This window comes from Eurytemora carolleeae, unplaced genomic scaffold, assembly GCF_000591075.1.
Source record: "Eurytemora carolleeae unplaced genomic scaffold, Eaff_2.0 scaffold52, whole genome shotgun sequence".
Taxonomy (NCBI): Eukaryota; Metazoa; Arthropoda; class Copepoda; order Calanoida; family Temoridae; genus Eurytemora; species Eurytemora carolleeae.
In genome coordinates this window covers 431532-452554 of record NW_019396055.1, presented here as the reverse complement: position 1 = coordinate 452554, position 21023 = coordinate 431532, and the positions used below count along the sequence as shown (strand labels likewise).

The 21023-nt window shown below is 34.8% G+C and overlaps 4 protein-coding genes across 6 annotated transcripts in view; 1 reads left to right on the top strand and 3 right to left on the bottom strand.

Moving 5' to 3' along the window:
* The first annotated feature begins 24 nt into the window (after positions 1-24).
* Positions 25-2910, top strand: LOC111706821 (mediator of RNA polymerase II transcription subunit 21). The gene is made up of 4 exons (XM_023479765.1): positions 25-184; positions 997-1065; positions 1972-2078; positions 2241-2910. Exons 1-4 carry the CDS (start codon positions 101-103, stop codon positions 2377-2379), a joined length of 399 nt encoding a protein of 132 aa, XP_023335533.1. The 5' UTR covers positions 25-100; the 3' UTR covers positions 2380-2910.
* A 554-nt stretch (positions 2911-3464) lies between these two features.
* On the bottom strand, positions 3465-13192 carry LOC111706750 (uncharacterized). 3 transcript variants are annotated; one of them, XM_023479679.1, is made up of 12 exons: positions 12742-13192; positions 12172-12238; positions 11982-12071; positions 11231-11359; positions 9064-9156; positions 8044-8123; positions 7681-7811; positions 7039-7375; positions 6492-6621; positions 5922-6170; positions 5242-5351; positions 3465-4932 (listed from the first exon to the last, which is right to left on the bottom strand). In XM_023479679.1, the coding sequence occupies exons 1-12, from the start codon at positions 12903-12905 to the stop codon at positions 3864-3866; spliced, it is 2649 nt and encodes an 882-aa protein (XP_023335447.1). In that variant the 5' UTR covers positions 12906-13192; the 3' UTR covers positions 3465-3863. The 3 variants fall into 3 exon arrangements, with proteins under 3 accessions (XP_023335447.1, XP_023335456.1, XP_023335464.1); XM_023479688.1 differs by lacking the exon at positions 11982-12071; XM_023479696.1 differs by lacking the exons at positions 11231-11359; positions 11982-12071; positions 12172-12238; positions 12742-13192 and adding an exon at positions 9546-9618.
* Positions 13193-13280: 88 nt separating this feature from the next.
* On the bottom strand, positions 13281-19452 carry LOC111706767 (uncharacterized). The gene is made up of 12 exons (XM_023479708.1): positions 19264-19452; positions 18589-18752; positions 18422-18476; positions 18018-18147; positions 17371-17492; positions 16770-17090; positions 16516-16696; positions 15791-16168; positions 15521-15619; positions 14917-15457; positions 14361-14512; positions 13281-14286 (listed from the first exon to the last, which is right to left on the bottom strand). The coding sequence occupies exons 1-12, from the start codon at positions 19428-19430 to the stop codon at positions 14224-14226; spliced, it is 2373 nt and encodes a 790-aa protein (XP_023335476.1). The 5' UTR covers positions 19431-19452; the 3' UTR covers positions 13281-14223.
* LOC111706811 (mediator of RNA polymerase II transcription subunit 11) overlaps positions 19440-21023 on the bottom strand; it is a 1984-nt gene continuing 400 nt past the window's right edge. Inside the window, exons 2-4 of the mRNA XM_023479756.1 lie at positions 20854-20958; positions 20173-20258; positions 19440-19797 (exon numbers count right to left, since the gene is read on the bottom strand). Of these exons, the coding sequence (XP_023335524.1) occupies positions 19650-19797; positions 20173-20258; positions 20854-20958 (339 nt within the window). The 3' untranslated portion in view covers positions 19440-19649. The remainder of the gene's footprint in view (positions 19798-20172; positions 20259-20853; positions 20959-21023) is intronic.

The following is a 21023-nucleotide window of genomic DNA, read 5'->3' as shown; positions in this document are numbered from 1 at the left end:
TTAATTTCCGTGCCGCACACTGCGCATGCTCAATGTTGTCTGAAAACCGAAAATATCAAGAAAGCCTTTCCAAGATTTGTCTGTAAATCCTGAACGGAGGATGGCTGACAGACTAACTCAGCTGCAGGAGGCTGTTAATCATCAAGCAGACAATCTTTGTAATAGTATTGGAATAATTCAGCAGGTATATTATGGGAGCTACAGGCTGTGTGATGGATTTGTACATCTCATATAATTTTCAGTTCTTTTTAACACCTAAGATAATTTTATATCAGTGTATTCGTTGTACAGGGGAAGTGACCCCCACCTCGACATAACAAATTTACCCGTTCTTGAACAAACAACTCCCCCATTTTTGAAAATCATTTTTCCGCGAGAAGTTCGGTTCATGCTAATATTTTTGTCCAAATTTGCCATGGTGTCCCCAGATCATCCAAAACCTTTTTTTTTTAATTCTTAAAATGATATGAACCTTCCCTCCATAAAGATATCTGGAATTTTGAACGCTTTTTTTGGCATGAAATTTTTGAGAACCCCTATTTTGTACTTAATTTTAAGTAAAATCATTTTGTATTTTCCTTAAATCTTAGTTCTGTTCAGAATATATACCTCGAGTCAGGTTACATACTTTGAAGATTTTTATAAAGCATTTAATGTATTTTCATTGTAAAATTTATTTCTATATCTCTTTTCATGATTTATCTGTGTTAAAAACCTCTGATTTCATTGATTAAGGAATTTCTATGGTTTCCCATTCCTTATCATGTGTCAACAAACTGTTCTTAAGGGAACACATATTCGATAATTCTTAGTTATGTAATCTATGTTTTTTTTTTGATCTTTTGATTTTACTTTATTTTTTTTAATATTTATAAATTCCCAGATTAATGTTTCGAAAAAATATGCTTTTATTATAGAATACAGCATCGTAAAATTATTTTATTAATCGCGTTTTTATGGGTTCTATTAAGTAGCTAATTAGTATCGTGATTTTAGATTTCTGGCGATAATGATCACACGAAGCTGTTTTCACAACTAATAGCGAGAACAGCCAAGGATATCGAGGTTTGTAGATCATTAAAGGGACTGGTGATAGCTATCATTTTAAGAGTTAGCTGATACCTCTTAACCCTCTATCTGAGTAATGATAAGAAAGATATCGTTTTCCTATTTTGAGAAGAGATTTTTTTCTAAGATTCTTGCATACTTCTAAAGTTTTACAATTCACTTTTTATAGAGAAACTGAAATTGATGATTATTAGAAATACAAGTTAGGATATCTTTATCATTTCTCATCGACAAAGGTTCATTTGTTAGGTACTTTCCGAAAATATTTTTCCCAAGTGGCAACTTCCCAAGGGTATGTTCTCAAGTGGCAAGATCCCAAAGGTTAGGTTATACCCACTGAGGCGCCGTAGGCTGCAACGGGGACCGAGCGCTGCGGCTAGGGGGCCGAGCGTAGAATAGGCTGGGGGCCGAGCGCTGCGGCTCGGGCAGACTTTGGAAGTTGTCGCTTGGGAAGTTGCCACTTGTGAAAAATCCTTTGTGAAAGTACCTAACATGATTTGTGAATGGGGAATATATAATCTCTAAATTAAAGTTCCTTGAAAATACTTGTATTTACATCTTCTTTAACTAATGTTTAATTTGATTTTATAAATAAATATTAAAACCTTTTCTGGTGAATCGATAAATGAAAAGATTTATAGACAGGATCCGGATCCGTTGGATCGCAACGTTTTGGCTTCCTGGATCCGGATCTACAGGGCGGATCTAAGTAGATTCTAAGAACTGAATCAAAGACTATCTTCATTTCGAGTTATCGTTTAAAATTATTTAAAATTATCTTAAGTCAAGGAGAGGTCGTCATTTCTTTTACTTTGAAGAAAATATGTTGTTTTGTAGGTCACACTGTATATGTTCTGTCCTAATCCTTATACCTTAGACCTAGCTAATGAATAATACATTTAGGTTCTAATTGAGAGTTTGCCCAGTGAGGATTCTACATCTAGTCTACAGGCTGCCAGTATAGCTCTATTAGAGGGAGAGAGTGAACTTGTAGAACAAGAATTAAACAGGTCCAGATACAGTGATTAACCAGAGTTCAGTAGAATTGGCGTATTTTGATAAATTTTGATATATGATCTTTCTTAAAAAAAATAAAATTACAAGAAAAAATGTTATCAACAAAAATAAACCCTAAATCATTCTTAAGAAATCCTAATATAATCCTATTTCAGATCTGTGTTGGAAGGAGAAGAATTATTAAAAGTTCTTCAATATGCTCTCCGTGATATTGCCAACACTCAGATGGAAATAGATCGACTGGCAGCTGTCGACGAAATCAAAGTTTCCTCAGACAACTTTGCTCTTCAGTGAATTCATCATGTCGGAATCAGGACGAGAGTCGGACGAGTATGATTACAGTGATTATGATTCGTCCGCGGACAGTGAGTTTACCGATAACCTTCATTCGTCCGACGAAGAGAGTGAAACCGAATCGGAAGATGTCCATGGACAACAAGTTGCTGTTCGTCAGCGACGATTTGTCGGAAATACAGATTCTGAGTTCGAATGTGAGGAAGTTATTGCCATTAGAAAAACAAAGGTGAAGGATGAACCGCAGAACTATGCTCCGGATCGTTGGCCGCCAATTATTGACTTTATTTTCGTCTTTTCATCATTCCTCGCAGCTGCAGTGGCCGCATATTTTACTATATTTTAATCGACAGTATTCATGGTTTTCTAATTAAGATTCCCATGAATATATCCGGTAGTTTCATGTTTCTATTGGTTCCACTGCTTTAATAAGGTGCATTTAATAAGATGCTATAAGAAAAGTACAAAAATCAGTCTTCTTGTAACTAGCTAAAATGTATTTAATATTCAGAAATAAATTGTTGATACAAACTGTTTGTTTACTGTAATTAAAGTTGTTAACGGTTTCAGAACTCCACTGTTGGGTTAGATCTGAAGTTTTCAAATTCTTTAGTTGCTTTCTTAATGACAATGTTACGACTAGATGCGTCTACAGATTAAGAATTAGCTTTCAATTCTCTAAATTTGGACTTTTAATGTGCGCCACTGATTCCAATAGTAGATAAATGTGGTCATATAGTATACTGTACGAACAGTAAGTCTTGAAAAAGCCTGTAGAAATAAGTTCAAGTGACCTTCCATAGATGTGTATGTTAAATGTTAATCAAGGAAGGTTAAGTATTGTTATTAATCTGGAATAAGGTCTTTTCCCTATCTGCATTTTTGGTGAAGCCGCTATTTAATCGAATCAATTTTTTGGTTCAAAACAATAAATTCAAGATTGGTTTATTTTTGGTTTAAAACAATAACTTCAGAATTTGTTTCAAAAGCTCAGAACTGTGAAGTGTGAATACCATTACGATTGTCTCAATTATTAGCGCAAAGCTGAAAACAAATATTCAGAATCTATAAAAACTGTCTTAGCATTTAATTCTCATTGAACTAGGAGTTTATTTATCATTATTAAATTTATGATTTCACTTTATAATTTACATGTTTTCTTGTAAAATTCTTGGTTTAATATTTTAACATGTTTATCAGTTCAAAAATACGTAAAAGTTTACATTTAATTTAAGTTAAACATTAAGTTTAGGATTGTAAATAAACGCAAAAACTTGTTTAGTTTTTGACTTGTGCATACATTTTTAATGAAACTCAGAAATCAATTTCTGAAACTCCAGTTAAGTTTTGTTTTGTGAACTTAGTTTGTGACTTAAAGAGAATTTTGAAAACATTTACAATCCTAAAACCTCTCCACAATTGTTTAAATATAACAGAACAGGAAGATGTTAAAATCAAAAGCTGTTACATATCTACTATATATATTATCTTCGACCATAGTTCATTCCAAATCCGTGGTTTCCAAAAGTTGGTTGATTTATGCCCCGTCCAAATCCACGATTGCTCATTCCTCTTCCTCTAGGGCCTGCTCCAAACTCGGAGCCCATACCAGCGTTATTCATTCCAAATCCCTTCATGGGATTATTCATTCCTGATCCCCTCATGGGATTGTTCATTTCTGATCCCATCATGGGATTATTCATTCCTGATCCCCTCATGGGATTATTCATTCCTGATCCCCTCATGGGATTATTCATTCCTGATCCCCTCAAGGGATTATTCATTCCTGATCCCATCATGGGATTGTTCATTCCTGATTCCATCATGGGATTGTTCATTCCTGAACCCATCATTGGATTGTCCATTCCTGATCGCATCATTGGATTGTTCATTCCTGAACCCATCATTGGATTGTCCATTCCTGATCGCATCATTGGATTGTTCATTCCTGATCCCATCATTGGATCGTTCATTCCTGGTCCAATCATTGAATTGTTCATTCCTGATCCCATCATTGAATTGTTCATTCCTCCCCTGAATTCATAATCGTTTATTCCACCTCCCATGTCCGCAGTATTATTTCCCGATCTAAATCCTTGGTTGTGCGTCCCTCTCCCGAATCCTGAATTATTCATTCCTCTTCCAAGTCCTGAGTTGTTAGTTCCAGCACTGGATCCTCCTCCTCTGTTCTGATTATTCATTCCTCCGACAAAAACTGGATTATCCATGAGTCCTGGTAACCTACTGTAATTCCTGCTCCCGGAGTTCCAACCACCTTCCATATTACTCATACTGTTGCTCCAACCCGTACCAGGATTTATACACTGGGTCGCATTCTCAATCTTGAACCTGACAGATTCATCACAGGTATCCACATTTCCGTACTTGTCAAAGGTTGTACTCTGCCTGTAGTCATCAGAGGATTTCTCATTATCCCTCCAGTTCACCTGGTTTCTCCTTCCTGTGTTTGAGACCTGGAGCTCCACTGGAAAACCTTGAGTTTTCCGGAGATGTTGGAAATTTAGGAATCTTGACACTACTCGCGCATCACCCCTAAACAAAACAAAACTTGTATGTTAGTAGTGCTTTAAAACAAGGATTTGGGGCAAATTATTTACCGAGAAAGCAAACAATAAATGCAAATTGACTATACTAGTTTACGGTTAGTACACCTGCTTTTCAAAAAAGAGAAATCTATTAAAATCAGCTTCACATGAACAAATGTGTTTGCTTTGCCAGTGAATTTAAAAACCTCGAAAATTACAATATTCACTGTTCAGTTCTTTATACGTGATAAACCCTTGGCTTTAAGAAATATATTTGAGTGAGGGACTTTTATGTAATGTTATTGTAAATACTCACCCAGCAGGTTTAATCAGCTGATACTTTCCGAACTGACCCTCACGCTCCAGCTGTTCTATAATCAAGTCAGAGTCAATCTTCTTAGATAAAACCATGAACACTCTCTTGCCCTAAAATAAAAAAGGGATTAGTCTTTGCCACAAACTCTGATTTTCTACTCCGTAGATCTTAGCAAACCCATGGTCGTAGACCTTAAGTATTTCAATTTAGAATTCTGATAAAATAATCTACTTTTAAAATATAAAAGGTTTACACCATTAGGTTAACAGATCATATGTAGTAAATATATAGTTTGAGTTTGTGGCGCAGACAGAATTCCTTGACGGAGTTTATGTGTAATGCGGACAGTGGTAACCATACAACACGTGGGATTATAGTAGTTTCTTTTTATTACAAATATCACCAAATGGTTTACAATTTGTAAATGATTTTTTTCTATACATTTGTCGCTCAGTTACAACAATTTCATATCACACATTTATATCTAAAAACGTGAGTTAATGTTGGTCCTATGTCATTTCCAAATTATTGATTAATAAATTTCGGTCTGAGTCGACACTTCTCCGTTCTTCAGATTTGTTTCTGTGAGAAGTTTAAAATCAAGATCTTGGAACTATATACTATATAAATTTTTCTGGCGACATAAAATGATAAGTTTAATAACAAACAAAAAAACCTACCCGTCCATTGGGAACAGCGATCATTTTCTCCAAAAGATTAAACCTTTTCGCCATATACCGAACCTCCTTTCTCTCGTCAAAATTCAGTTCACTCGCGAACACAAGGTCGTCAATCCTGTCCGAGTTTGCGTATTGTTTAACAATCTCCTCCGCCTCCTCCCTGGTAATATTGTCGCTGTCGATAGCCTTGCTCCCGAACCCTTCCCTGTTCATGCTCTCGTTGTCCACTTTTATAATCTCACGTTTCATCTTGAAAAATAAATCATTTAGTCAATTTGTTTATTCTAGTTCAGGTTTGGAGAAACAAGACTAGAATAGTTAAATACGACCAACCAAAGCAGAGATAAATTTTATCTTTTTACGAATTATTTAAGGAATTGAAATTATTGAGAATTGAATCTTAATTAAAGATTTAGAATAGTTATATTAACTTTGGGGGAGGGGGGGGGGGAAGAAATGTGTAATTAAGATTCAAAAATATGCGTTACCACTCTACACGATAATCCTTTAAACTAATTGTCCCCCTTGGCCCTCCGTAAACGTAATTTTTTTTATTTATTTCCCTGTTACCTTGAATCTATCTCCAATTCCACCTCCCTCTGTCCATCCCATCATTTTCATCATCCTTGCTCCAATACCTCCGATACTACCATCCTCCCTGGCGGCACTAGTGCTCGCCTGATTCCCTTTAATATCACTCCTGAATACAAAAATAAAAATTTCTAAAATTTCTCTCATTTTCATTTACTTTCCCAATGATGGTTTAAGATCAGAAATTCTGCAACAAATAATTAGATTCATGTATTTTGTGAAAAAGGACTGGGACTAACAAAAAATGAGAATTATGACGCAAAAAGGAAATAAAGTAATTTTACAAAAAAGAAAAAAAAGCAAAAGTGTTGCAAAGGAATTGACAACGTTGTTTTGAGTAAGCCTTAAGTTCACAAGAGAAAATTTAAAGGCTATTTCTGACGCATTTCTCTATTTCGTCTGAGCGAGAGAAATCTTAACAGAGAAATAGCAAGATGATTTTCTTCAATATATGTTAACAGAGTCGCTTTTATTATTCTTTGAAGAAGGAAAACTTTAATAAAGATTGTCAATAAAAAAGCCTAACCTAGAAACTGTTGTACAGTTCTGTATCAGCTCCTTGTTCGTAACAACAATATGACAGAACATATCCAAACATTGCAGCGCTCTCTCGGTAACTATCTGCTTCAACATCTTCTTTGGAGCCTTCGCGTCAGCCACAGGCTGACCCTCGATAAACAAGGTTACAATAAAATCATTGGATGTTCCACTCGGCTTCTCGAAGAAGTAGTCCACGGACATCTTGCAGAACTGCGCTGAGGAGTTCATCACACATACAGCGTTCTCATCGTTCAGCAGGATCACAAAGTTTTCCAGAGGCTTGCCAGAGCAGGGAGGACCCATGTGAGCAACATTTTGGAAACCTGAAAAACAACATGAATGTTTCAGTGAAAGGTTCTTATATTTCTTTTATGAAAACTGATCTGAATTGGTGTAGAATATTCTAGACAATATACACTACATAAATTCAGCTATCAAATCAAACTAAACAAAATGCTTTGCATTACATACGCATGAATGTATCATATGAATTATGAAGGAGCAAAGAAGTAAAGTACTGGCTGAAACAACAGCAATTGTTAATTATAGATAAAGAGGTTCCAAAAGAGGGATCAAATATCGACCAGAAATATGAAAATTTAGCACTTGCTTTAATATATTGACTAACCTAGAGCAGGATTTGTTTTCTTCTCTTGGAGCATACTCCTCTTAGATTCAAGTTTCTTCTGACCAAAGTTCTTCATCCTCGTATGCGCCTCTGTTCCGGGCGGAGGTTGGTAAAACGGCGGAATATCAATTCTGGGGGGAAAATAATTAGATCAGACAATTTTAGAAGAAGTTTTTTCTCTCTATCATATCATTTTTACAAAAACCTGCCCCCACTCATGATAAAATGTTTATGACATAAGCAGGGAAAAGACATCTGGGTTCAGTACTAAGTGTTGTAAGTTGANGGGGGGGGGGGGGGGGAGATTGCTTACTCTTTCGATATCTTTTTAAAAAGCTTTAGAAACAACTATTGATAACTTACTTAGCATCAATTGAAGTTGCAAGAACTAATTCAGGATAGTTTTTATCCCGCCATCTTCTCTGCATAGGCACAACACAGATCTTAATATCAGAGAATTGATTATTCAACAATTCATGATCATGATCAACCTGTCATTGTTATTGGTTAATTCATTAATTAATTAGACTTCAAAACCAATCCTGGATTATTCATTCTTATTTTATTTAATCTTTGATCATTCATTCTTTTTTATTTTATTATTGATCATTCAATCTTTCAATCCTCGGATCATTCATTCTTATTTTATGCAATCCTTGATCATTCAATCTTAATTTATTCAATCCTTGGATCATTCATTCATATTTTATTCAATCCTTGGATCATTCATTCTTATTTTATTCAATCCTGGATCATTCATTCTTATTTTATTCAATCCTGGATCATTCATTCTTATTATATTTAATCACTGCTCATTCGTTCTTATTTAATTGAATCCTTGATCATTCATTCTTATTCAATACAATTCTTGATCATTTCCAAATCTTTCATTTCTACAACTTAACATAAAACCTGTAATTAAGATAATAATCCAGTTTTCAACCTATTATTTATCCAGATATCACTCCAACATTTTACTTCAAAGACTTAATCTTCCTAACCAATCATTAGGCTTCTAACCAATACTTGATCTTCCAACCAAACCATTGATTTCCCAACCAATTCCAATCAATCATAAAGCTTCTAACCGCACAATCATCCAATCAATCATTATCTTGATCATCAAACAAATCATTGATCTTACAACCAATCCTTTATTTTCTAACCAATAATTGGTATTAAAAGCAATCCTTGATTTTCCAGCCAATCCTTGATCTTCTAACCAACCCTTGATCTTCAAACCAATAATTAATCTTCCGGCCAATCCATGATCATTAAAACAAAATTCTCATGATGCTTTAATTCATTTTCCTGCTTCAATGAACCTTCACAGCCGATTATGTTTTCTAATATGAATGGATAGAATTGATTTGTATTATTTACCTCCTTGGATCTTAGTGTTCTCATCACGTTCTCACTTGCTCTGTCTCTAGCTCCAGGTTTACTCACCGAGAAACCCAACCCGAAGAATATTTCCTGATCAGTAGGCATAGTTTACACTTGACTCAATAAACATGACAATTAGCTTAATGAGCATTGGTTTTTAACTTTATAATATTTGTGTAGTAAAATAACTAAAGAAAATTTAGTTTTTAGACCGTCTGAATAAAATTAACTAAATCTCAAAAAACACACAAGAAATATATTAATTTACAGGAATAAAAATCACAGAAAAAAATGTAAAAAAAATATTAGCAGCAAAGATTGAATACAAAGTTTTAAAAATGCTTTAAAGAAAAACTCTTTTTTTATCACCCAGTATATCAAGAAAGTTCATCAAAAATGTAAATATTCCTATAAAATCATGATTTCGCAACGATTTAGATGGATCAAATTTAGGACGAACTTTATCAGTTTATTCTTACCGAGAGAGAGATGAGCAGGATTGAGGACCCGGAGATCTTGAACCCACTCCACACCCAACATTAATCCCTCAAGGGTCCTGAAGGTAGATTGAATCCATGTATATCCTAACTCGGATTGAACTTATCTAGCATCATTTTGCAATATTTTAACTCCTTTCCCCCTACTTCTTTAGTACTAGGGGAAAGGAAAGAGTATAAAAAATGTGAACTAATTAAAGTTAAATATGCTTGAAGTTTTAAAAAAATCGAAAAAATCTACAGACTTAGACAAAAGTCTGTAATTGTTTTCTTTATTAGCAATGGACTGAAGATCAGTTTTTAATTCCTTTCTGTCAGTTTAGTTAAACCAGTTCTGGGATATACAAGGAGCAATCAGAGTTCAGAAACCTCAAGGGATAATGTTCTTTAATTGAATAACCCTTATCTAATATCTAGTTTTTATATCTATCTCAATTAAACTTAATGTTCTATAATTAAATAACCCTTATCTAATATCTAGTTGTTATATCTATCTCAATTAAACTTAATGTTCTTTAATTTAATAACTCTTATCTAATATCTAGTTGTTATATCTATCTCAATTAAACTTAATGTTCTTTAATTGAATAACTCTTATCTAATATCTAGTTGTTATATCTATCTCAATTAAACTTAATGTTCTTTAATTAAATAACTCTTATCTAATATCTAGTTGTTATATCTATCTCAATTAAACTTAATGTTCTTTAATTGAATAACCCTTATCTAATATCTAGTTGTTATATCTATCTCAATTAAACTTAATGTTCTTTAATTGAATAACCCTTATCTAATATCTAGTTGTTATATCTAACTCAATTAAACTGACCTCTAATATCTAATTGTTATATCTAATAACTTTGAACTTCATAATCTTTATCCTAAACAAAGTTGTGAAATCTAATAACTTTGAATTTCCTAACTTTTATTTAAAATTTAAAACATATCAAATAAACTTCATTAACTTATTAAATATCTGTCTCACTATAGAATCAAGGGTGTATGAGAACTACAAATAATTTACTGATCTTTGCATTTTTGTGACATAAATTAACCCATATTTTCAGACTAATATTTCAATTTATGTTTTTTTCTCAATCTTTGATAAAAAAAACACATTTCTTCTTATTTTTATGTCATCTTTGATCACATCCCATCTTCTGCGCAATGTGAGTTGCAAAGCTTAAATTCCAGTTTCCTTGAAAACAATACATTTATGTATTTGTTTATAGAAAAACTAGTTCTTAAACTTTCCAAGTATGTACTGTGCGTTCTTCTGTGTCGGATCTTTGTTTCCGTTTTTATAATTTGTCTATAATTATCAAATTTTAATTAATCGTAGGAAAGCTTTACTTAGCGTAGATAAAAGATTACAATTATAAATATCCTTTTTCTGAAGTTAATACTTTTATACAAGACAAGATTTGCTTTCCAGCTCCCTCCCGTTTAAACTAAACTAACAGACATCTGAATACCACTGTTTAATACTCATCCCTCTCTGGTTGAATATTATGACAAGTTCAAAGTAAACTTGAGCCAATCTAATTCAAAATAAATCCGAAAAATGCCTGAATAGATATATGATATGTTAAAATATGTTCACTGGTTCAGATCTTGTTAATAAAAAAATAAAATTTCTAAATAAATAAAAATCAGTTTTCTCCAACCTGTATCCTGATCTCGCAAATATATCCAGACCTAGAGGATAGTTTTCTATCCTTGAGAAAGGTAGGATAATCCTGTTCATCTATCCTACTCAGCTCAGTGTGTTCAAATGCAGGATTCACTTTACAGATCTAGAACAGACTCTTTTAAAGGGACTGTCTGCGTAATTTCAAGTGACCCTCCGTGCAAAGATTGCAATGTCCGATTAACAATTCTGTTCTTGAAAGGTTTTGTCTGATCAAGTATGGATTAGATATCCATTTTATTTATTTTTTTTATTTTCATTTTTCATTTCTCTGCAAAATTGAGTAATTAAAGATGTAGAGTCAGAAAGCAACTTATCTTTCACATTTGTTATCAGATAAATGTGTCTATGGTACCGTTGTAAATCGGACATTGCCATCTTTACATGGAGGGTAACTTGAAATTATAACTGAAGTCCCTTAAATCATTGATAAACAACATTTTATCTTTTATCCCTTTTCTAACAAATTATTTTATGAAAGAATACTAATCATCTGTAGTGCTATTTAAGTACTGATCTTCTGTAGTGCTATTTTAGTACTGATCCTCAGATCAACATCGTAAAATATTTCCATCCAGTCAGGAATTCGGCCCGGGGGGGGGGGCTCAGCACCCGCTGGGGCCTGAAAACTCCTTGCAATCCATAGATTTCACTGGTCCAGGGGGCTTAGCCCCAATAGCCCCCCCCCCTGATTACGCCTCTGCCCGGAATTACTTGACTTGAACTACCTGAGCTGATTGGCTCAGCAAGTCTGTATCATTCTTTATACCCGGAAAACCTGATTTCTTCTCAACTGCATACTTCAACTGTCGGAGAAACTAAATATTACAATTTAATTATCAATCCGGCTTTTAAGTCTTGACAATTGTCAAGTTTGTAAACAGTTTCTTTCTGACTTATGTAATGATATATATTCACCCTTTGCTTTGCTTCTAGATCCCTGAGATCAATGTGTTCCCGTAGGTTTATATCTGGAATCTTTTCTCTGAAAAAGTAAGAAAATAAGTTTTTTTAAGTTCCCTAGAACCTTAGAACGTTAGGAATATACATTTTTTGTTTGTTTAATTATCTCATCAGTGTTTTTATATCTTGTTTTTATATTTAGCTTTTCACTTGTTTGTGTTCTACAATCAGTCAACAATAGTTATTCCGGTTCAAGGAACTGTGAACAGTTGTTCAGGTGAACTTTCATTTAAAGAGGGGTATGTTCAATTCACAAATGTGAACCTTAATGTGACCTTAATTCACAAATGTGACCTTAATCTGAGTAACGAGGAATATTCCTGGGTTAAATGTTAATATTAACAATATTAACAATTTTCATCATTGTCTCTGCTGCAAATACCCGCAGTCACTATAGAAAAAAAGATAGAAAAAAGTTATATTTTCTTCGTCCTTTCAGGGACATCCTTGTGAATCGGACATGCCATTCTAAAAATGTTTAATCACTATAAATTACATTTACTGTAATAATCAAGCCTGGCTGACCTTGAGTCGGTTTGATGGTATGACTCTTTACCCCCAGACTTGGTAAAATTGATAAACTTGACGGAGGATCTACTGGACTCAGAGTCTCCGTTACCCCCCGGAGCAGTATTAACACGTTTACTCGGCCCAGACTCGTGGCTTATGCTCGCGCGCTTGTGCGCCATTTTTCTAAAATTCAAATAAAAATTGTCTTGAATCTCTCAGGTTTTAAATAAATCGAAACAAAAAACAATAACAACATATATAGCTTGACTTAAAAAACATTTTATTGAAATAAAAACGGTCAATGGGAAAATGAATTTTTATGCATCTTTGTGAAATATTTAATTTCATAGTTATATTATGTCTGTGAAATAGTTACTTTTATTAATGGAATATTTATCCAAATGTAAGAATATGATTGATAAAAGGAGTAATACATTTGATTATTTACAATACTGTACTTGATTTCATGAAGGTTAACTATTTCAGGAATTCCCGATTAGTTTTTAATACAAGGTTGAATTGTTTAAACAAATACAAATATCAGTAACTACCAATAAAACTTTATAATAATATATTTTGTAAATTTAAGTTTTTTTTAGCTAGCAAGTGGAAAGTACAAAGTTTGCGTGCGTATTATGCATTAAGGTTGACTAAGTTCATAAGCCACAATAAAATTACTTCTGAAAAGTATTTACAATCTCAGGGGTGCAGTGCATATTTTTTTAGGGTACGTTGTATTGGAAGAATTGGGGGAAAATACGCAAATTTTAGGGTAAAAAGTATGAAGGAGGATGACAAACTGCTTTTTAATTTTTAATTTTTAATTTTACCCCCGATCTTCCAAAATTCTTGTATCTCTATAAATTGATATTAAATAATTTGAGTTAATATCTTGTAGCGCCATTTTGTACTGGAGGAGTAGGATGGGTTGGGGAGGGGGGGAGATCAACTTCAACTGGAGAAGTAGGATAAGCTATGGAGGGTTCTACTGAGGTATTTATGAGATCCGATTTGAACTGGAGAAGTAGGATGGATTTAGGAAGGTTATAGGGAGGTATTTATAATATCTGACTTGAACTGGAGGAGAAGGATGTGTTGGAGGGGTTCTAAAGAGGTATTTATAAGATCTAATTTGAAGGATAAGAAGTAGGATGGGTTGGAGGGGTTTTAGGGAGGTATTATGAGATCTGGCTTGAACTGGAGGAGCAGGATCGGTTAAGGGAGGTTCTAGGGAGGTATTATGTGATCTGACTTGAACTGGAGGAGCAGGATGGGTTAAGGGAGGTTCTAGGGAGGTATTATGAGATCTGACTTGAACTGGAGGAGCAGGATGGGCTAGGGAAGGGTCAAGAGGGTATTTAGGAGATCTAACTAAAGCGTAGGAGTAGGGTGGATTAAGGAAGTGTTCTTGGATGTATCAATAATGAAGGACTTGAACTGTAGGAATAAGAAAGGTTGATGGATGAAGTTTCTAGGTTGACGAAGAGGGGTGAGAGACTAGTTTCTTCGTGGTGGTGGCGGTGGAGGAGGAGCCTGAGAGTTGTAGTGACTTGGAAAAGCCTGAAATATTAAAAAAAAAACTAATTAATATTATTTTTTTTTATGAAAAAAACTAAAATAGTTTTAAAAAATACCCTGCGTTCACTAAGAAGGCCAAGAGTTTGAATATGTTTGAGGTTGGGTAGAGATAGTTCAACCGTCCTAGCAGCCTCAACACTTATATTCGAACAGTTGGAGAGAAGAAGGGTTTCTATCTGAGGAGAAACCTGGCCAACGGCTCGCAATCCTAGGTATTACAATTCAACATTTACATTAACATCCAAGATATTCGAATTTACAAAGGTTACTTTATCAAGTATATAGCTTTATCAAGTATATAGCTTTATCAAGTATATAGCTTTATCAAGTATATAGCTTTATCAAGTATATAGCTTTATCAAGTATATAGCTTTATCAAGTATATAGCTTTATCAAGTATATAGCTTTATCAAGTATATAGCTTTATCAAGTATATAGCTTTATCTTGGAAAAAGTGCTAAGTTCAAATAAATTCATTTTTCTTTTAAGAGGCATTGAAACAGTTGTCAGTTGGTAACTTATACCATATAAATGTATTTAAGGTAATTTTGTTAAAATTGAGGAATAACGATGCACGGAAACTCAATTAAAATCGTTAATTAAAAAGCTCACCTGCACTGGTCACGTCCTGACAGGATGATATATCCAGATGAACAAGTCTAGGTAGACAGGACAGGCAGGAAATAAGTCCTGTATCCGTTACCCTGGTTGAACCAAGCTGCAGTTTCTCTAGGTGCGAGTGACGAATGGCGAAATCATATAGACCAGAGTCGTCGATAGCAGAGCAGTTATCTAGACAGAAACTTCGCAGATCCGGAGCATTTACTCCAAGCTTGAGTGTAAGGCTGGATACACTGGTGAGACTCAGATTAAGCTCCTGGAGACGGGAGAGAAGAAACAGTCCTGACTCTAGCATACCGTCCTCCAGCAGGGACTCAGTCATAATCTCCCGTCTGAGTCCAGCCAACCTGATCTCATTCTCCTGCCGCGAACCCAGAGGGATCTTGTTCTTCTTGTACATAAGCTCCTTCATCTCTAAGACGGAGTTGGAGGCCGGGTTCTCCAAGGAGAGACCGAGAGTCCCGATATCGGAGATTCGAGGATTGTTGGAGAGGTTTAAATGAGTCAAACCTTGCATCTTGGAGCATATAACCTAAATCAAAAATGTGAAAACAGCAATGATTTATGTCTCACATTTAAATAAGTATCTCCTCACCTGTACGAGTTTATCTGTAACTGTATTATCTCCTCCAATGCTCAAGTCTAGTCTACGTAACCTGGAGAAATCCTTCTTCATTATAACCTCGGTTAAATCCTGAACCGAGAGAAAAAAATTACAAATGTCTTTGAAGAAGAAAATCCGTCTTTAATAAGAAACATATACATAACTGGTACATCGAGGACGGTAAAATCCACGAAAAGCTGTTTACGATTAAAAAAAATTGAACAATATTTGTACTTCTTCAAGTTGTATTTTTTTTCTTTCCTGAACTGGAACTCCGAGACATCTCGCTTTCAAGGTTAAAAGAGAAGTTGTCTCAAGACCCTCCAATCCTTTCAGTATCTCCGAACCCGGAGAATCCAACTCATTAATCTCCAAACTCTTCAATCCTTTCAATGTTCCAATAGATCTGAAGTACGGGATAGAGAGCTGAGAGAGATTGATTTCGTTAACTTTCATTTCATTGAAGATGGTGACTGTTCCGTCAGGGAGACCGGAGAATACGCGACGGCAGCAGGCGAGGTTAAGCGTTCTCAGATTTGGATTGGAGATAAGAATCCTCATCAGTCCCGGCTGTGTTACGGACCCACAGGATAAAATATTGAGCTTGGTTAGGTTGAGTCCATAAACTGCTGCAAGCATCTACAACAGAATATTTAATGCAAAAATATTAAAGTTATCAAAGCTTTCAATCAACTCAGCTGCGAAGCACCAAATGCGAATCTAAAATCATCGTTTCAAAGGATGGATTCGAATTGTTCTGGAAACCAAACAGATGTACAATTTTCAATCAAATAATTATTAATCGACCTGTTTACTAATCCCGCTCTAGACTTTGAACCTTTTGACAAAAATAAAATTTCTTTCCCAAGAAAATCACCCTAAAAATCTAAATTAAACGATGTTTGAAGAAGGTGGTGGTCGATTGATTTTTAAAGAATGCAAAGAACAAATCCAGCTCATCTAAGAAGAATGGTTTTTCTACTTACTAAGAGGTCGACGCCGGTATTCTTGGAGATATCTAAGGAGGTGAGGGTGGAGGCCAACTTCTGCACAACCTTGACAAGGATCCTCCAGGTAAGAACGGACGGACTAGCGTGTATCTCCTGGGACTCAGGGTAGTGCTTCAAGTAGATCCCGGCATCATTCATTATATTGCATCCTGACAAGCTAAACAAAAGGATTAAACAGTAAACTAACAAAACAAAAAAGGATTTGAATAATTTTTTATACTGTTTCTTACCTTAGACTTTTAAGGTTCGGAGCAGCCTCTGTAATCCTCATGAGAAGAACATCACTCAAGTATTTATTATTGTCTAGTTTCAAGGATCGGAGCTGGTTTAAGTTTCTATAAACCTCTTCCTTCTCCGGTAGACTGGAGAGAAACGTCCCGGACATGAAAACATCTCTACAGTTGACTACAGCTAATCCTCGTAGGTTTCGCAGACTCAGAAGGATGTAGGTCAGCTCGCGCTCGGTTATTTCGCATTCGAAGAGTTCAAAGATTTTTATCCTGTCTCCTATCTCCTCCCAGACTTTGAAGTTCGGAGACAGTGTTAACCGACTAGTGAAATGACATTGAAAATATCAAGTCTTCTTTTGAAACTAATCAAATCAAATCATTCTTTAAGGGACAGTCCGACACCCACACCCCAAAATTGAAGTGAATAAATGATAACTATTACCAACAATTAATCAATCTATCATAGTTTTAGGAACTTCCTACTTACTAATTCAGGAAAGAGATATTACTAAGTAAGAAGGCTATTCCTATAAATCGACAGTTTTTAACGTAAACACTCGAAGAAAACCAAACTTAATGTTTATATTTGACAATGACATTCCTAAATCTAAAGTTATCAAACTGTGCTGAATTAAATATCTCTGACTCTTGTTTAAATCTCTCTGGACTAATATCCTTGAAATGAACTGAACTTTCCCTATAGAAACTAGAAGTTTCAATAACCTGAAAATAAAAGTGATATGATGAAAGTTTAAATTAGCAATGAACATGAAACCGATCAAGTTTTGATTCCATTAAATCAAATCAAATCAAATCAAATCATATTAGTGGGGATGGCTTAAGGCTCCTAAATGTGGGGTTACCCTTTACAAATAACATTTCAGTTCTCGTACACTCATTAAAAAGAAAATATTTGATTGATCAAGAAGGGGTCATAGCTCTGAAATTATATCCTGAAAACAAGAGATAGTTCATATTTGATAATATATGAATTAGATAGTTCAAAACTAGCTTCCCATTCTAATGGACTGATGTAAAAAAACATCAAAATATATATCCTACTTTGAAGTTCTGCATTCTACAGATAGAGAACACTTTTAACCAATTCGGAACTTTACGATTAATTGGATATTTATTAGTACAATTCCATTACACCGTGTGCCAGTGTCGTACAATGGTTTCTAATGTGTTCTTATCATTCAAAACAATTGTCGACGTTATTTAATCAAATCTGTCATAATCTCCTACCTGCATCCAGAACTGTGAAACACTCCTGCAAACCTTCTTGTCTGAGTGTCCGAGAAGGTTTAAAATTTTGGAGAGGATTTCTCTAGGTAAGGAGGATATAGGGGAATCCGACCTTAGACCTTCCAAACTCCTGATCATTCAACCAAGCATAAATATGAGTAATTAAAAATAAGAAGATTGGTAGAAAGAACTTCTGTTACTTTGAGAATTTAAATAAGCCTCCATTTGTTGAAATTCAAAATATTTTTCAACCAAAACAATTCCAATTGTTTCACAAAACGTTAATTTGACGTTGTGAGACTTGGTTGCGAAAACTGAAGTTAACTTTGAAGACTCCTTGGTTATCAATGGATTTCAGAACAATTATATTATCTAGAAAATTAAGGTATTGCTGGTTACTCTTCCTTTGTCTGAATGATTCCATCTGCATTTCTCTGACAAGCTTAGATATATTCTCCTCTAAATCAATCAAATATTACGAAATGTATTTTTTAACGCGGTTAATGACCTGAGAAAGGTAAAATCCACGAAAAGCGGTTTAAAATAAAAATTGCGCAATATTTGTGAATTCCTTGAGTTGAGATGCCCGTAAGACTCCTGGATCTGCGTTGAGGTCTGGAGGGTGAATCTAGGTTTTCTTTACAGGATAAACATACCCTAGCGATAACCCAGTTTAGATACTGTAGGGGAGATGTGTAGCTAGAACAGGGACTACACAGAAGACGACCACAGCTCCTAAGATAAAAGAAAAATTATGATTAAAATTTGGCGTTGATGTTGGTCAAATCCACAATAAAGTTGACTGTAAGCGTAATTTCAAGTGGCCCTCCATGCAAAGATGGCAATACCCGATTTACAACAGTATCCTCAAAAGCTTTATCTGATCAAGTATGAATTAGATATCAATGTTCTTATTTATTCAAACTGTCCATTTTCATTTGCGGTTTCTCTGCGAAAGTGAAATGCGCATGTCATGTTTATAAGAAGTAATGGAGAAATTCATAGAAGTAAAAAATTTTCTGAGTCAGAAAAAAGGCGATATCTTCCACATTTTAGATCAGATAAAGCTTTTAAGGAAACCGTTGTAAATTGGGCTTTGTCATCTTTGCATGGAGGGTCACTTGAATTTACGCTTACAGTCCCTTAACTCAACGTTTTCCAAAAAATAAGCATTACAATTTCATCATACATTTGAGATTCAAAATTTGTATTGAGGACACATTTTAAGTACTAACTTTCTCCCCACCTGCAGTGGTGTCGCCTGACCAGAAAAGAGAATATTTTACTGCACTCCTGGCAGGACGCACTAGCTGAATCTGGAACCCAGAGCGGAGCTTCCCGTCCTAGTCCGGAGACACAGTCCGTCACATTCTCTGTAGATCGAGATCTAACTGCAACAGCCCGAACAGACATTATTTATCATCTATAAATATGTTTTCGTAAAGAAAAAAAAACATTTTTAGGGCGAACCTGGTTTCATGCGCAATAAATAAGAACTGAGGAAGTATTTCTTCTTATCTTTATAACACGATGTATCATAGATCGTATGATGTATTGCGGTTTTACTCTGATACAACAGTTCTTTCATATTCTAACTATTTACATAATTTTCTTATGAGATCCTCCACAACTTCAAGATTGAGTTGTTTGTGTGGTTGGAGGTTGTTGTTGTGGTTCCTGTTGGTTCTGCTGTTGTTGGATAAGAGCTTGTCTCTGTGCTGGACTGATAAGACGGGATCCATGCTGTCCTTTTAATCTCTCCAGTTCACTTACTCGTGTTCTGGAATTAGAGAACTTAAATTATATGAATTCATAATAACATTTGGGGAAAGTTTCAAAATAAAAGAGATTATTTATTTATTTATTTTAAAAAAATGCTGAAACTGATCTTGGCAATCTTACCCCTTAGCACTTTACATAAAATACGCATATAGATCACGCCTGGGGTCAAAATTAAATTGCAAAAATGCTTTAAACTAGGACGTGCGTGAAATCTTTCAGAAATCCTTCCCTAAAATCTTGCAAGAATTCCGTAATATGGTGGGTCTCACCTCGATTTATATATTGCCTCATTTACATACAAAAGTTGTGACTAAACATATCCTTACAAGATTTCAAATATCTTCCGATCACAAAGTATAATGAATAAAAGGACCTGGCGTGTGCTAATCGATGCCAGGCCATCTGGAGAACCTTCTGACTAGCGTAGCTGCTCCCTTCATGGGGTTGACCGGTACTTACCTAGAGTGTAAACAAGGTTATCCACAAAGAATGAGACTGTAAAGACGACTTGAAACACTTCAAATATGAGGATCCAGGTCTAAATTAAGTCTGCCTTGAATGTGGTCTTTAAATGGCTTATTTAATGACTTGAAAAAGAAGTTTATAGTTGCAGGGAATCATGAATTTTAAGAAACAGACCGTATAAATTCTGAAGTCTCATCCTTTGTGGGTAACCCTGTATATACAGGTTAAACCAGCCAAACAAAAATATCGAAAAAAGAATGGCGACGTAAAACCAGACCATTGGATTCAATGTATCACTAACAATCTGCGTAAATTATTTCAATCTTTACAACTAGTTGAATTTGGGCTGCACTGGTTCAATCATGGTCAATCTTCCGCAATACAAAATAGGAATATTTCGTGATTAAATATAAGCTCTTTAATATTGACATAATTTCGAGAGACCCTTAATCTGTACACTTTAGTTTTCCTACTTATTTGTTTAGAGATTTCTCCGCCGCAGATGGTCAGACAAATGTTTAAAGGGTACTGATGTGAATCGTACATGATATTCTTATTTTTTTATTGAAGGGTTCCTTGAAGTGCTAACCTGACTGAGGTATCTGATATGATCTGCTAGACTTGAATCTATAGTCGCCAGACTGTTCATGAACTGTGTTACTAAAACATCAACCTGCTTCTGACTTGGCTTATCCTAAACAGTGGTGTTTTACATGAAAGGAGGGTGAGAGAGCGGGGGGGGAATTTAAATAAGCCTCC